At 42.8% G+C, this 18,125-nt stretch overlaps 1 protein-coding gene across 2 annotated transcripts in view; it reads right to left on the reverse strand.

Annotated features, from left to right (window-relative positions):
• Positions 1–3,121: 3,121 nt before the first annotated feature.
• The window catches only part of klhdc3 (kelch domain containing 3), a 31,750-nt gene continuing 16,746 nt past the window's right edge, over positions 3,122–18,125 (reverse strand). For both annotated transcript variants that reach the window (XM_076286044.1, XM_076286045.1), the window contains exons 9-11: positions 8,308–8,381; positions 7,134–7,212; positions 3,122–5,114 (exon numbers count right to left, since the gene is read on the reverse strand). In XM_076286044.1, coding sequence (XP_076142159.1) covers positions 5,048–5,114; positions 7,134–7,212; positions 8,308–8,381 — 220 coding nt within the window. In that variant the 3' untranslated portion in view covers positions 3,122–5,047. The remainder of the gene's footprint in view (positions 5,115–7,133; positions 7,213–8,307; positions 8,382–18,125) is intronic.

Here is an 18,125-nt window from a genome sequence, read left to right on the forward strand (position 1 = left end):
TTAGAAATAAATGCCAGAGAACAAATAACATAGGCCCACTCGTCAATTCATACAAGTGGAGCATTCACCAGGGGGGTATTCCAAGTATGTGATTTAGTGACAAACCTGGGTAAGTTAACTCAGAGTAAGTGGTAAACCTCCTACAACAAGAGCCCTATGGTATTGTTCTGTTAGGAGAATGAAACCATACAGTTCTTCTATTAGGAGGTTTACCACCTACTCTGAGTTAACCAACCCAGGTTTGTCACTAAACCATGTACTTGGAATACCCCCCAGGTCTTTGTGGTTAAATCATACTAATAATGTTCTATCAACAGCATCGGTATTACAGTTTATAGCATCAAATTGCAAATATATTGAGAGATGTATTTCCAACATATTTAAAGATCAAGTTCACATAAGCCAAAGATAGCTGTGGAGTCCAGCCATTCCAGGATTGTCTTTTTGTTGTTGTTTTTTACATTGAGTCTTCAATCAACTCAGAAAAAGTCAACAAGTGAATACATAAGACACAAGAAATCACTCTGTCAAGTTTTCTAACCACAATTTGCAAGTTGTTTTGGAAGATAACACAACAACATTCAGGACCTTCTAACTAAACTAAAGGCTACTTGAGCACAGAATGACCGAGGTTACCAGAGGTTGACCAGACTACTCAGTAGGTACGATCCACTTGATTATTTAGTCCATAATTCATTTCCTATACTAAGTTATTCAAATGTTCCAAAAATTTCCTAAAATAAGTTTATTCACCATTTAGTCATACGTATTAATCAAACTGATCACATTTTTGACACAAAGCACTTACACACAAGAGGTGCCTTCTGATGACTAACTCAGTTTACAAGCACCAAATCAAATGAGCTCATTCTGTATGCATCATGCTAATAAAAACCAGTTACCAGGGATATTGCCCTGCGCCCCACGAGGAAGCAGAATGAAATAAACATCCATCTCTATAAAATACCATCGGACTGTCATCAGCTGAAGCTATCAGACTGCCGTGAGTGGAGGCACCCTGGGTGGGGAGGTCATCAATCTAAATCCATCCATTTGCTCAACATAATACCCATCCAGGATGGTTTTGACTCGGGCCGGTCTCGTAGAGGGAATTGCAGGTCATAACAACCCGAAGTCCCCATTGACACGACATGGGTTCTAATCCTCTATTTAGGCCTGGAGGGGCCCTTCTTCACCACGTCTCCCCAGGGAGGCCTGATTGAGCTCGTTCTCTCCACACCCTCTCTTGTTAATGAGGGACGGCCAGTGCCATTAGATGCCAGGAGAGGCTCATGGGGGAGAAAAGGGCAGGGGCCTCAGCTCGCTTGCACAGGTGGAGTCCGTCACAGTGCAGCCACGCCGAACACTTGACCTTTGGCAGTCTCCGCCAGGCCACAGCACGACCAAGGTCACAGGCAGGGAGAGTGGACACGAGCAGGGCTAATCATGGGGAATGTTTGGCTGAGGAGTGCAGTGAGGTTTAGAGGTGGGGAAGTTTATAGTGGAGACCAGATACTATACACTATACTAACATTACCCAGTCAATGGCACAATTAGTACTGCTGTTGAGTATGGACATGTTTCATAATGTGTATAAAATTCTTAATGCAACAGACAAAACAATACTTATCTCCATACTTTTTCCATACTCAAATTTCCAAACTTCTCGCTAGATTTTTCTGACCATATTCTCGACATAGCGGCCACATCTGGTTTGGGATAACTCGGTGAAAACAAAGGTATGGACAACTGAAGTGAACTAAAAAATGACACTTAATATTTGTCCATTTAGCTGGGTCATTTTTAGTTGTATCTTAGTTGTATCTTGACGATGGGGACTGACAGTTAAGCTACACAACAGTAGGAATGGTTCATTATGACCTGAGTGAAGTGATTAGTACTGCAAATGCAATAGTCTGGAAACACAAATATTTCTCCATACCCTTGTTTCTTTTTTCCCTACTTATCCAGACCTGGAAATTACTAAAATCAAATTCCATACTTTTCCAGGTTTTCCATACTGCGTAGGAACCCTGTATGCCTCCCTGGGGAACCTGCAGAACAAGCACAAGATTTTCTAATTGAGTGCTTATGTAGAGAAACAGCTTGGCCAAATATGGATCTTGACTTCTAAAAATCAACATTTCAAACTTAATTGAGCAAGAAATGCAGAAAATAACAAATTGGAGAACATTGCAGTCTACAAAAAATAACCCACCAGTGATTTTACTTTATCCTGTCATTCTCAGAATTGTACAAGTCTTTCTGGCTTGTTGCTTAGGATAAACGCAATACATCCCTGGTTATAAGCCATAACCCCACCCCCCCCCCTCCAATCATAATACACCACCTTTGAGTTTGCACTGAATAGACTTTAGAATTGCACTGGACTTGATTAGTTGCCCATCACATATATAGAAAGGCCCCTGATCAGCCGCAACCAGGGCCATATCTCACGAGATATCCATCATCAACATCCACATTAGCACTGTAATGACAATATATACAGTATTGCAGAGTAGGCAGATTATACATTTAAATGAAACACCCTGAACCACCTACATCAAGCATTTACCACTTCTTGTCGGAAGAGAAGTGACACCTTTAGGTATGGTTATCAGCAGTAAATAAGATTGTAAACATGAAGGATAAAATAAATAACAAGCCTGGCCATATAACACACTCCAAAGCAGCACTTAACAAGATTTGCTCTCGGGGTCCCCCACAGTTGAGAAGCGCAATAATAAACAAACTCAATGTGTATTTTGCAACAAAGTATAAACATAACTCCGATATAATATAGAGGGAATACACCGACAGCAGTCTGTAGAAAGATCTCTGAATTCCTGTAGCATTGCAGCTCTTTTTCGTTTCCATTTCGGAGGGGGGAGGGAAGTGTTTGTAACACAGAAAATGTCCAGGGCGGTAATCGCCTATAGAGGACCGCTCAGACAATGGCAGAAGTGCCATTCGTCATGTTATGAGGTTGTGACATCAACATGATTTTGGAAATGTTATATTAAGGTAACGTTCTGGTCAGGGGATTTAGTAAGTGAACAGTACTGAGTTCTATTCAGTGAAAAAACATACAAGAATGATAAAGAAAAATGACACTACTCAGTGGCAATTTTAAAACTTTATTGTTATTTTCATCATCATCCAATATATATAGATATATAGAAAACAAATAAAAAAAGAAATGCACACCAAAATGTAAATATCAAATAGGAATTCTTCATGGTGAGCAATCATTTCATCTGATATTAACAAAAATGTACTGATGCACCTATCCTGTTACTGAAATATATATTTTTTATTCATTTCTTTATTTTTAAAATGAATCTAGTCACCCCGCATTCACATTCACATGTTGATCAAATATAATTACCTGAAGACATCATGACACTGAACACAAATCCAGCACTTGAACCGGTTTCATTTCTTTTGGAGTGACAGAAGAGAACGGGACTACGGAATTTGGGCTGTGTAACCATGGCCAGTAGGTGTAGGAATACCACTGGGCCCTGTCATCACACCGATAAAGCCACTCTTAAGTCATCAACGTATTCGCCCAGGGACAAAGCAGCTGGACCCAGCGTCATACAGCCCACACACATGCACCTAGCCTTAACCTGGACAAGCACTATCAATGTCTGTTTATAAGCATGGACCTTGCATTAACATGTATATGTGTGGGTGTGTAAATTTGAATATGGATTCAAAGCCTCTGTTAAAGCCCTCACATGTTGCGGTCCCGTGCAGCTATTAGCCAGATGAATATGTGTGTGTGTGTGTGTGGCTTTACTTGCGTGGAACAGCTGCGCGCTTTTGGGAGGCCTGGCCTATCAGCGTTGTCCACTGTTTTTGTCTAGCATGCCCCGTGCTGTAGCAGATCCCAAATATGCATGTATTGTATCCTTGTTTGTTTACAAATAAGGAGTTGACGTGTAGTCACTACATCTACAATTCATCACTTCTTGGGTTGTCTGAAATTATTCATTTCTGTGACCTGGCAAACATCCTGCTAGGTTGACCATGAATTGTATTGTATTGTCCTGGCTTGAGACGTGGCGCAATTCATTCAAGGCACTCACGGCTACTCAGCCGCGTTAAACAGCATTTGACAAATATTCAAATTCCTCACCACTTCAGAGAGGGCTGCATGGGGGGAGGGTTCGATAGATCTGCTCATAAGGCTATTAAACCAAAACAATGTAGGGTCTTCATGTCTATAAGTCCATTACACACTTTGTTATGCATCTTGCATGTTTACTAAACAGAAGTGTTTTTAAGGGGAAAGGCTGTCCAACTTCTGAAGAGAGACGGATTAGTTTAAATGCACAACTGTACCTGACAAATTTGCGCTCATGATCATAGGCACGTTAGCCAAAACCTCAAAAACTAAAACAGAATCAGGGTCCAAATTCCAGAACCCGGACTCAAAAAAAGCTTGGAAGTCTTGGTGATTTTGCCGGAGACTCCAGGGGGAGTGAACACTGGGTTTGGCTGCTGGAAGTGATGAGCACGAGAACAGGGTTTTTAAATGCTCCAGCGGTACGCAGATGGTTGAACAACTTTTGAACATCCTTTTGTCTCCTCCATGTATAGAAAGAAAATTACAAGGGATAAATGAATAGGAGACCAACATTTCTATTTCCAAGAATTCTATTTGGACAAAAATGATGCAAACACTGAACATTGTTTAAAAGGTGTCTGTAGTGTTGGGAAGGTTGTTCTGCCCTTGATGAGAAGACTGTCGTCAAACGTTCAATATGTCCGATTGTTCTCAAAAAACGGAGAGGCATCTTTCCATTAGCACCGCCACCCAAAAAAAAAAAAGAAAAATGCTGAGAAACCAGTCATGAGATAAAAAGACAACACTGAATCAGAATTAGACTCATCCGGAGAAGGAAGAAGAAGAAAAAAACCCTCAGATCCAGATCCACACTGTACAACGGAGGAGGGGTAGAGCGTAGAGCTCCTTTAGAGACTGTAGTCGAGGACCAGGTTCCTGAATAAGAGTGGCTGGGGCGAACTGCGACCTTCCTCAGCCGTGAGAGGAGAAGATGGGTCGGCTTATGTTACTGTTGGTAGTCATGGCCGTAAGCTCCCACCTAGGATAGGGATGGGGAGAGAGAAAGAAAGAAAAGAACATTTTGGTTTTTATGCTTTGGTAACACTGTATCAATCTCAATCAACAGTCATGCTAATAAAGCAACTTTGATAGAATTTAATTGAAAAAGGGGGATGTAGGGATACATAGATAGATGGATGGATGGATGGATGGATAGAGTAATATAAAATGAAAGGTAGAAGTGTGTGTGTGTATGGGTGTATGTATGTGTCTTACATGAAAATATACAGTACTTTTTTACACTAACACATGATCAACACAAAGTTTTGTTCCATGGTGATGGTAGCTCACGGTGTAGCTAACATTCAGTAAATCAAGTAAGTCCGTAGGCTTCATAATGAATAAATGTAGCCACTTTGAACTAACCTAGCCGTCACAACGAAATGTTACAATAAGCCACACAACGTAGTCAGTCTGCACTGTAGCTGGTAACCTGCACTAAGCACCTTGCAGATGGACTGTTCACTCCAAGCCTTAACGACTGTTCTTCAAAAGACACAAACTCAGTGAGTGAGTGAGTTGGGGGGTGATTTGGAGAGAGGGGTGCAGTAAGGGGCGCACAAGACACTCCTGATGGCCAGTGGCCGGGACGGCTGAGGGGAACAGATAAGAGGCATGTGGGCCCCCTTTTTGATTTTTGGGGACCATTAGACCCTGTGTCTCCTCTACAGACAGCAATCATAATGATGCCTATCAGTAGGGCCTTTATACAGCAGACCATCAGTCTTAATGAGACGCAGAGATGGACCCAACTTTTTATTGAGACTGATGCTAACTTGGCCATGCTTGCTTGCGCGCGCGCACACGCACACGCACACGCACACGCACACGCACACACACACACACACAGACACACACACACACACACACACACGACATCTTAACAGAAGTTGGCAACATAAATGGCATCAGTGTATTCTGAATATTCTGCAAACATTTACTGGATATATAATACACTATTTTGTAGTAGAACATTGGTTGAAAACCTTGAGGGCATTTATCAGCCAGTGTCTGTATATTGTGGTGTTAGTTTAATTTAACTCTCTGTGCTCTTAGTCTGCCCACCCTCTCTCTCCCTGACACACACAGACACACACACACAGACACACACACACACACACGTAACCCGATCAGCAGGAGCAGACTGTGCTGACTGGGCCTAGAGCTGACCTGATGAGAGGTCAGGGGTTGAGGTTCAGACTGTTATCTCTAGCTCTGGTTTCACACTCACTCCCTGCCACTCTGACCAAGTCTGCTTCAGTGAGAGAGACTGAGCTTGAGCATGTGTGTATGTGCTTCATGTGTTTGTGTGTGTGTGTGTGGGTGTGTGTGTGTGTGTGTGATGTGTTTCGCAAGTGTGTGTGAGTATGTAAGTGTGAGTGTGTGTGTATGTGTGTGAGTCTGTGTTATGTGTTTTGCAAATGTGTATGTGTGTGTGTGTGTGTGTGTGTGTGTGAGATACAGTATGTGTTTCGCAAGTGTGTGTGAGTATGTGAGTGTGAGTATGTGAGTGTGAGTGTGTGTGTGCGAGTCTGTGTATGTGTTTTGCAAATGTGTGTGTGTGTGTGTGTGCGCGCATGTTTCACGCACGCGTTACTGAGGTCGGTGCCCTCTTGAGCATGTTAAAGGACCCTTCTGCAGAGCCCCTAGGAGTCAACAGGTGCCCTCTGACCCCCATCCTCAAGCCTCTTAGTATGGGGAGTTCCACTGACACGAGGCTGATGGGAAGATCTATGTGTGTGTGAGGTGGCTTGGCTGCTATCCATTTACGCTACCAGACAATAAATCCAACCCAGACACACACGCATCTGTCAATATGAAGTCTAAGCGAGAGTAAATCTGCTAAGTAGAGCTTGAACCAAGCTTGAAATACAACCACGTATAACCAGCGGCTGTCTATTGTCTCTCTATGAAACGCCCAAGAGACTCGACCCAATGTTCAAGTTTCTGAATCAGACAGAAGTCAACACAAGTTTCTTAGATGAGGAGATGTGCTCACCTTATATCGTGTGGGAGTCCCGACTGCTCCAGACGATACTGTATAACAGCTAGTTTGCATAAGGTCTTCAAATTAGGACCTGCGAGAAGGAGGAGCAAGAGGGACAAGGAGGCATGAATGCAAATCACAAAAACAAACAAACATAGTCTGTTCAGGACCATACACCTGATTTTAAAATGTTTAAAAACGAATGATTTTATTATATATATATATATATATATATATATATATACACACATAATAGTGTATATTTCAACACTTACAGTATATTTGGTTCAAAGGGGACCTGTGCTTCTAATGACATTTAATGCAGCTCTGAGAGCTAAATCTACATAAGAACAGGACCAGTAAATATGTGCAATTCAGACCATTTAACATCTCATTTCAGTTATAAACCCTATAGTGTTAAAATAGTGAGTGTTTCTTGTGAAAACATTACTTCCCTAAATGAGGCTATATTAAGACCGCATCTCCACATCAATAGCGACAGCAATGAGCCCGAGGGCTGAAAATGGCTGCTCCGACACCACACGCTGCCCCCATATGGTCCAGGCCTGGCACCGGCCGAGGACAGGCCTGGCAAATCAGCCTCACGTGGGCCCTGGCGACCACCCAGCGTAGGTGGCCAGGGTTGGGTTCTGCCAGTCCTCGCGATTTCCCCCGGGTTTTATTTTCCACTCGCTTTCCCGTGGCGCAGAGCGGCGAGCCTGCGAGCCAAACAGGAAGTAGCTGGCTTTATTTGGTGCCCGCCGGCTCAAGCCGGATGTTCCCGCTGTGCGCCTGGGCCTGTTGCCGGCGAGTGAGAGACTGGGAAGAACGGGGCACTGCAAGGGCACCGCGCCCCGGGAGCTGGCACGTTGGCGCGCTGCCTCGCGGCAACCCAGCTGAGAGCTGGAGGGTGATGTCATTAAACACAGAGGTACACAAAGAAACAAGCCTCGGGGGTGGCAGACATTGGCTTCAAGTTTGGAACTTGAAGTGGGCAGGGTTTGTTTTTAGTAATATCATTGGTCCATTAATGAATGCATCCGCAACACTTTCTGCAGAGTGTAATTGCACTTTCCAGAACACATGTTGTTTTTTCCCGTCTGTTCCTGACAGTAGAGGTGTGTGCGCGCGTGTGTGTGTGTGTGTGTGTGGTGTGTGTGAGTGTCTGTTTGATGCTGATACTCACTGAAGTCTAAGATGTAAAGGTCTGAGTGATCCATGAGGTTGAATTCATCACCCATTCCCTGTTCTGGGCAGGGGCTAGAGAGAGGGGGGGGGGGGGGGAGAACAAAAATAGTCAGAACACCACCAGAAAAATAAACATAAAAAAGACAACAGCTTCACATGACTCCCAACTTTAGTGAAACCGTTTCCATGAGCTGGATGTTGATCTTCTTCTGTAACTGATGTGTTAAGACTGTGTGATCAACGAACCAGATCCAAGAGATAGCAAGGAGCAGTGGAAGCTTTCTAACATGTGTGTGCGCTCAAGTGTTGGGTGCCGGGGCCCAGGATGTGGTAAGAGGGCAGGGCGGGCAATACTGGCTTCATGATGGCCTCGGACACAGGATGTGAGCGCTCTTCACTCTTACTCCTCACTTCCTGCTTGCCCACCAATTCCAGCCATACAGGAAAACATAAAGCTGAAGGACTGACAGTAATTTTTGAGTAACTAGCGCAGATGAGTGTATATTTTGGTCAGATGCCATCCCAAGCTTTAAGAGCTTCATCGCATTAAAACCAAGTGGCACAAATGCGTGTGGTAACTGGTGAAAAAGTAAATTTAAAGGTACAAATAAAATGAATATCATGATATTTTATAGAGAAATCAAACCAACCAGCCATTTAAGCTATTACTTAAACCTTTTAATTTCAAGGTCTTTCATCTCCTTTTTTTCTCCCCTCTGTGTTGACCAACATCAAACTCTCTCTAGCATCCTGTAATAGAATCCTCTCTGATTCTGTCTCTTTCATCATAAAACCTCAAGTATAGTTATTCACACACACACACACACACACACACACACACACACACACACGCACACAAGCTGTTCAAATGGAGTCTCTATACTAAATCCTTATCAGGGCCAGGCACTTGTTAGTGGTACAGGAAATGAACGGGTCCGGTGTGGCAGCAGACTGGCTTGGCTGATAGAACCCCCCCACCCCACCCCACCCCACCCCTGACCCCCACAGGCCCTATCACCACACATCTGTTTCCTGTGCCCCTCAAACAACCAGCCAGGCACCTGCGCTATGGCCAGTGGAGGGCAAGAGGGCATCAGTCCAGCTTGCTTTTTCTTGGTTAAATCAACCACGAACGTTCTCTTCTCATAATGACTTCTAGTAACCTTGAAAGTCTCTTTGAGTGACTCCTCACTCGTGGAGGCAGGAGCCACCTGTGTGGTTTGGGTGTGTCCTTTCATACTTCCATAAAATGATAAAAGCTGAATCGCAGCAAAGTGCTTTTGTGCTCACAGTGGGAATTGCATCAACTTCCACATCACACAGCTTTGTACGGCTAGTCATTACTCAGCAGATGACGTGTCAAAAGATGCTTTTCGGGCCGAATGGAATGGTCAGAATGACAAGCTTATTAAAGTAAGCCACTTATGTTTATGTAAGACCAAATTTAGTATCCAGAAATATCCTTCCATGTCTCCTCAGATATATTATACATGTACTTTTAATTGAGGAAAAAGCCAATCCAGTAACAAAGGCAATCAAACGGGCTGTTCAGACTGCATAATAAGAATGCAGAGTATTAAAGAGAAAAGGAAATGAGTAATTAATATTACATAGGGCAGTGGGTCAATGTACCAATCAGAATTCACCAACATTTCAGTTCCATCTCAGTCAGCCTTACTAGTACATTTTACAGACTATTTAACATACTCTGCATTCATGCACCTGTAAATACAACGGTCTCTCAATAAAAATCCCTATAAAATTATAGGCCAATAAACTCTATTAAAAGTGCTTAGAAATACCATTTAGTAATTCTGTATAATGTCCTGTGGGAATGTAGATATTTTTTTTCCCCCTCATCGTTTTCTTTCACAGGGATATGAATGCATTTGCTGATGAAGAGTCATCCTAAGACGTCATACCCCTCTAAGGACATTTTGAGATGGGCTTGTTTTGGCAGCTTTTGGGCTAATATAGTTTCACTGGAGATTCCACATGAAGATCCTGAAAATGTATCCCATCTAAACATATATTAACATTGAACCTGACTTAATTACAGTAATCACATGCTTTGTAGTAACCTCTAATAGGGATTAGTTCAATTTAACATATTTAAGAAAGGGACAGTCACCATTTCCATCAAAGAAATTAGGGAATTCAAGTGAGACTTCCAAGAAAAGTAATTTCAAGTAACCTTGTAATCGGAAATCTGGGGATACACTTAATTTCCAAATTGTGCTACTCCTTAAAGTAAGTATCTTTCATCAAGAAGGGTGATATCAAAATAATATAATAAGAGTGCCCAAGCTTTGAGCGTTTAAAAAAAAAAAAAAAAAGGGTTTAGGGTTTTCTACTTTTACTTTCTCTCAGCTATGGAAAGTCGTCCTCATCACCACACTTCTCTCCACATCTCTGCCTCGGTGTCTCCCTCTCTCTCTGTCTCCCTTCGGGTTTGTGTTCAGGATGTTGTAAGGCTTTTACGTTCCTAATCTTGGCTAAACAAACAGGGTGGCAGTTTAAAGCGGGTGGGAGAGGCGCGGAGCACGAGCGCTGGGGTCCCAGGGGGGTCCCTGGAGGGGCCAGCTGGGGAACTCATTACACCCCAGTTCTGCCCCCCAGGGGGTCACCTACCCCGGATTACTGCAAGGGGAGGGTGGACAGGCTTCATCACGCCGGCCGATACATTAGTGCTCACTTGCTCCTATTTATTTACTTCCGCCTGGTGCAGTGTTAATAAAACGTGCCCTATGAACTTGCCTGATGCCCCCGAGAACGTGGCAGAATCCTCAAAACAACCTCTCCTTTATCCCCTCTTGAAAGAAAGAAAAAGAAATAAGGATGAGGTGTAGGAGGAATTTGGTGGAAGGAATTGCTCATGGCAGAAGAAGATGCAACTTGACTCACAGTATTTGAGTTGACTCGATTAATTTGTAAGCCTGGATGAGCCCAAGGACTTCAGGGAAGATAAGCCAGGTGGCTATAACTAAGAGAGCACACAGTGAGAGATAAATAAACAGCAGTCTGAAAAAAACATTTCCCTCAACTCTTGCTACTTTTGATTTCTTTTTCTGACAAGCAGGCTACTGCCATCTCAGCAGACTGGACAGCCAAACAAGAACATTTGTATCCCAACACCTTATCTGTGTTCTAACCCTTATCAGAGAGTCCCTCATCCGTGATCAGCCCCTGAGCAGACAGTAGCCCAGGAGTGGAAGAGATGTTCATTCAGCTTCACTGGCTCCCAGTAGCTTCCCTATTACCAAGCGATCACAGGCAGAGATAGAGGAAGCACATCCCTAATAAACAGATGCCCAACAGAAGCAAAGAGGAATAAGGGAGAGCTCGATGGGTTTAGACTCTCCCGCACTCATAAAAGACACAGTTAGATGTGAAATTGAGCAGAACCTCTGCCAAACGTCACGGTAGAGTTCACTCCCCAAGAGGGAAAAGAGGCAAATAAACAGAGAGACGAGGTTGGGGGGGGGGGGGGGGATAGGGAGGCTAAAGGAGAAGGAGAAGGTGTTGGGATTGGACCGACAATCCACTGCAATCCAGGGGTAAGAGTTTATGAGACTTCCTGGTGTTTGATGGGTTGTCTTCTTGTGTCACACGATCACCAAAGTATCTTTGAGGGGGAGAATGTCTGCTCCCCCAACCCTGACTCTGTGGTACAACTCTCTGGCCAAAGACATGCTCTGGTTCCATCTCATAGACCCCTGGCCCTTGTGGAAAACACCACTTGCCGGGCTCGACACAACACTCTCAAAGAAGTGCTTATAGGATCTCATATTGTTCTGAACCCTGAGGAGTGTCATCAAGATAAGTAAATTTTGCAACTTAACGGCCTTTAAAGTGAGCAAGTAGACCAAGTAACTACCAGTAGACTACCAGTAAACATTTAACGTGCACCTTTTGGTGCATGCTCTTTCACACACGTGCATGCTCTTTCACACACGTGCATGCTCTTTCACACAAACTCCTTCAGTGTTTAAAAATACCAAGTTAAATGGGTGACGAAGAAACACAAACAAACCTACAAAACACACCTTAAGAAAAAAACCTAAATAATGATGTTTTAAATGATCATTAACATACAGCTAATTTGTCCGTCACATAACCATTGTTGACGTTAGACTCTCCCTTAAGTCATGAGGGCAATCTGTGTATCCAAGAGGCACATCCTCATTCTTTGTGGGATTTGATCTGTGGTCCTCTTCCTTTCCTACTTCCTCGTGACCAAGAGCTCTGAAACAACTTCATCTCACAGGAAATAATCATACAACATGACTTCCTGTGTGCCGCCTTATCAGGATGACCAGGCCAACTGCCACAGACATTTTATATACATTCAGAAAAAACTTCAAATGCAGCTACCCAATAGGAAATACAATCAGAAGAATTGCCAAAATATCTATAATTTCACCTTTAATGAATTGAAAGAATTGGCATTAGTAATAAATAAACAAGGAATATGGTGGATTCTTCATAAAAGGCCTCATCACCTTGATTCTAGTGTTAGTGAATACAATATCATACTAACTGTCAGTTAAAAATGGGGCTGAGATAATTAATCCAATTATGAGTGATAAGCCTCTAAAGATAATGATTAACAACACTTAGACATGGTGCCTATACCCAATTCACCAATGGGACAGACAGAGCCTGGTTCCTGCCTCTTTGTCTCAGATTTTTAATACGCTTTATCTATTTCATGTCTCCATCTGATTGCCGACTTATCCTCACATTCCAGCAAAGGCCTGCTTCCCGCATGCTAATCTCAGTCAGGCTGGGCTAAAACCCTCCTGCTAGGCTATCGGGGCCTCCCGGGAGCTACACTGAGGATTAGGGTCCAGTTTGGATGTAGAGCTGAAGCTCAGGTAGACGCTGCAACTTGCTACCAGACAGCTCGCTCCAGCAGGAGGCTGATGTTAAATGATCATTGCGCACATTAAGGCGAACAGGCAGCTAGGAATTAACCTGCCAAGCTTCATACTGCAGGTTGCAAAGGGGAAGTGAAGTTTTAAATGAGACACCAGTTATGGTGACTGGAGGAGTCGATCAGGCTATAGCAATATCTAGCCTACACTTCTCAAAGGAAAAGGCAAAAAAAAAAAAACAATGATAAGTGTTATCTTTTGGACTGTTGGCCTTGCTTTAAAAAGAGGAAATGCTGTTTTTTGATTCATCTGGGGGCCTTAAGAACAGGGAAGGGGGCTCTGGGGGAAGCTGAGAGTGGGTTTTAAATGGTCCCTGTAGACCCTGTCACCCAGATCTTCAGTAGGGAATTGTACTGATACGTACTGAAACAAATGTTTGGCTGTTACCATGGTCTGTCACTGCCCAACCCAAATAGCCACAGGAAAACAACAAACTGAACTACTTTTCACTGAGGCCACAGTGTGAGCTAATGCATGGGGGGGAAAGATGGCCAAGATTTGATAAAGTCAAGATTCCATCCTAAAACTGGTTCCAAAAGTGTGGGGCAGGCCCCTGGGGCAAAGAGGGTCCAAGTTGGGTATAGTTTCAATTTTAACATTTCAGATTCAGATTCTGACTATAAGATCATCAAATCTTTGTTCTGATTTTAATAAACATTTGTTGGAGAACTGACTTTTTCATCTGATCCTTTTTTAATGATATAACAGACATATCAAGTGGCATTTAGGACCTTGGTCATCTCCCTGAAGAGACATTTTACATTCATACGTATTATTATGGAACAGCTACCACAGGATGTCATCAAAATACAGTCAGCTGAAGACTGCACTGTAGATTTTCTGTCAGATGTTTCAGATGTGATATGGCACAGGGAAAAATACTAAAATAATCTGTCTTTTTTTCCCATTGTCAACTGTGGACCTGCCGTTAAAGTAATTTGGGAACCTCTGTCCTTCGCTCATGTTAAAGTGTGGTGTATCCAAGTTAGGTAGAACACACAAATAAACTGTGCATGTCAGGCTGAACCTCAAAATGAAATCTATCCAATATACCGGTACTGGAAGTTGCAAAAGACAACTACATTCACGGAATGGGTAGTGTCTCTGATAAGGATCATCTGAACGGGAAAGAGAAGAAAAGTGCTTCTTACTAGGAGAGACAAATAATGTTCCTAGTTTGCTCTTTCAAAGTAGCACTCACCTTGGCCACGTGCCGTATGATCGCATCCTGTTTGGGGTCAGTTACTCCGCTTGACAGTTTCTGTCAGTGTCTACTCCATTCATATTCAACCGGAAAACTCTGCACTCTCTCCTCTGACCTTGAGGTGTGTGTGTGGGGGGGGTGGGGGGGTCATCACCGTGTATTACAGTAAAATACTATTGACCTATAACTTTTCAATAAAACCTTAAGTGTCTATGAACACAATTCCCCAAGGAACGCAGAAAGCGTGAACCTGATATAGATGCACTGTTTTACATAGAGCAAAGCAAAAAAAGGCCTCTGCTAACAAATCAACTCTATGTTAATGGATAAGTTAAAGGGTAATTAGCTTAAAGGATTACTTTATGATTAACATACAGTATTTAACATAAATAAATGTTCCTTAATAATACAGACCGGGAAAACTAAGTCAACAGAGAGTTATGTCTACATGAATTGATGATAGGATTTACGGCAATACTGCACCAGAAGACTCCGGGTACAAAACTATTATTGTTCTATTTGGGAAATTGGGACACAAATCCTTGTTACTATATTTAAATGAGTATATGACCACACTGCAAATGCACTGGCATTAAATGACTGAGCACCAGACATACCGTAAAACTCCAAATAATAGCCCTGGCTTTTATTTTCCCAAATCGCCAAATTTCACCGGCTAGTATTAGAGACAGGCGTCTATATGAGACAGGCCTTTAATTCCCTTTACACAAAACTTTTCCTCTGCAAAGATGGAAAATATTACCAAATTAATTATTTCAAACACACCGAATGTCTACCTATATGACTAGGCAATCTAATGACAATTACGGATCATCATGCATTTAGTGTTGAGGTGTTGTTCATTGAGTGAGATACAGTAAGATCCAAATAGTGGGGATAGCCAGAACAGATTAAACACTTTTTAATCAAAAGTAATTTACAAAGAGATCGTATCACACTGAAAGCATATATTTTGTCACTAGCAACCTAGCCTATTTCGTCCTTTGTCAAATGCAGTTCCATTATCAGCCCTGACCAAAACCGTTCAGTAATTATTTATGCAAAAATGGAACGTGCGTAATGTTGCATTCTCCCTCCTTCTCAGCACGAATGAAACAGCATGAGAGAACATGAACCATGCTTTCTCCCGTATTTTATTTGGCAAATTTGGCAACAGTCAGCTTACATTTCAAATCATAGCCTACTTCTTTCTCTTTATCGCCACGGCAGTACATTTAGAACAAAGAATAACGTTCGCGAACCTTTTTGTTTTGTTGCCAGCATAAAAACAAGCTTACCATAGGCCTATCCGCAAATTTTAAACACAAGGGATGAATTGAACGATGACGAAGTCGGAGTCATATAGGCATAGCTCATATTGAAAAAAGGTATAGAATTTGGAACTCTAGCTTTTTTCCCACCGCAGTCTTTTAATGCCATCTAATCATAATGTTAGCGTGCGCAGTCTGCACCATACTCAAGCCCAAATCACACCAAAGATTAGCAACGAGATGAGCTGCAACATTCTATTACAGCAACTTGATGCAACATTCTAAAACCTTGCAAATGTGACTAGACATGGTGAATGCTTTGCGACGGCTTGCAACGACGTGCAGCATCTAATTCACACCCGCGTTCCATTTAGACGTTGTAAATGGAACGCGATCATAATTAAGATCTCCAGTAGATGTAAAACTACGACACGCATTGACAGTGAGATGCCGCCGCTGTTTGTAAGATCAAAATAAGACGTTCTAAATGGAACGCGATGTAATTAAGCTGTTCAGTTATTTTCCATGGGTCTTGGAGAGGTATGTGTGCTGACTGGGAACTCCTTTCTGCAACGGGCTTTAAACAGACGATCTGACGGGTTTTAATACAACCCGGAACTAAAAAAACAGACCAGGCGTCTATTGGAGACCGGCCTTTAACCCAAACCTGTAGCCACGCCAGGCGTTTAAAAGAGACGGGCGTCCATTTGGGACTCGGCTATTATTTGAAGTTTTACGGTAGATCTACCTACAGATCCTGTTCTTTGATCATTTTGATGTAATTGTCAGACCCTTTCAAATGCCTTATACTTCTGACTAGACCAATTACAATAGCAAACCAAAAGAATATATAACACAATGACACAGAATGCTATGTACCATCAGATAGATATTAGAACAACTAAAATCACTTGCTCCAACACTAAAAGGACAGCTCAGATTTGTATATATTTTTTATATATTTGTCTGCAGGAAACGTCAGCTATGACATCACACAAAGTCTGTTCTAAAGACACAAATTGGTTAGTCTGTGCCAAAAGAGACTGAGGTACACCGACAGGTGTGAGTGTGTATGTGTGTGTAGCCTGTGTGTGTGTGTTGCGGTTGTACTCTCAATAGACCTCCATCTCATGGGACAGAGTTCTAACTCACTTGTCAGGCCAGTGAATGCACACAAGACACACAGAGACAGACAGACACAGACACAGACACACACAGACACACACACACACACACCAGAATGCTTTTAAAGTACAAACTCAGAAAGCCACACACATAAATCACACACACACAGGTGGAAGCCAGATACTCAGAACGGTATTGGACCGTTTCCACTATTGCGTCAAGTATGTGTGTACGAGTGTGACAGAGTGTGTATGCGTGAGTGCTTTGTGTGTGTGTTTGGGAGTAGGGGGAATCTACTTTGTGAATGGTTGAGAGAAAGGTTCGCTCATACAGCGTCAGGGCAGAAATGAAATTACCACTGCAATTTCCGAACGCTGAATGGAGTGCAGGAAATGATTCATGGCCAATTCATTTTTGAAGCGTGGTTTTATTCTAGCCCTCAGGATCTTAAACTGTGAATGGAGAGATGACAGGAGAAAAAGCTGAGTGTCTGAACAGGAGCAACCTCACAGAGAAGAAGAAAGAATCGGGCTTACAGGCGGGCCACACTAAAGCGCCCCATTTGCAGTGTGTCATTTTATTTTGTAAAAAGACTGGTTAAAAATGTTTTCAAATGTGCGCTCTCGCAATGGGTGTAGTCAGTTCCACTGCTTACAGTGGAAGCCATAGCAATGAACACTGCTCCCATCCGCACAAATACAACACACATACTCGAGAGCAGATGTTGGTTAGATTCAGCTCATTGTCTGTCTGCGCTCCACTCGATGAGGTATGCACCATTCATTTCTAATGCTAATATGGGCCCTCCATTCCTCTTGTTGAGCACTGTCCATTATCCTCCTGCCCCTACACTACCATCAAAGGCCTATCGCTTTCATTCATTCAGAAAGGTCATCTTAGCATGGCAAAGCACAGGCAGGCCATTCTGCAATACCCCAACCACCTCCTCAAAAAAAGAAAAAAAAGGACCTAACCCACCCACACTGACTCACAGGCTGCCATCCCAGAGGCATTCAGAAGTATAAGCCTGCTGACAAGTGACAGGGAATGGCTATGCCACACCTGCAGTGCGCCCTACTAGACCATATCCACTCCAGATCATACCTTAGATGGGCAGCAAGCCTATCACCTGTATGCTAGCTGGATACTGGCATTAATAAGTAAGTAAGTAAGTAAATAAATAAATAAATAAATAAATAAATAAGGAGAACCACACAAAAGAGGCACCAAGAAAATGGTGGGTGGCCAGTCGTCCAGACTCTTAATCCGCGCTGTCCGC

The sequence above is a fragment of the Alosa pseudoharengus genome, unplaced genomic scaffold, assembly GCF_046254945.1.
Source record: "Alosa pseudoharengus isolate Yale_2024_CS ecotype anadromous, Long Island Sound unplaced genomic scaffold, YU_APseudo_1.1 YU_APseudo_1.1_scf_15, whole genome shotgun sequence".
In the NCBI taxonomy this organism is placed as follows: Eukaryota; Metazoa; Chordata; class Actinopteri; order Clupeiformes; family Clupeidae; genus Alosa; species Alosa pseudoharengus.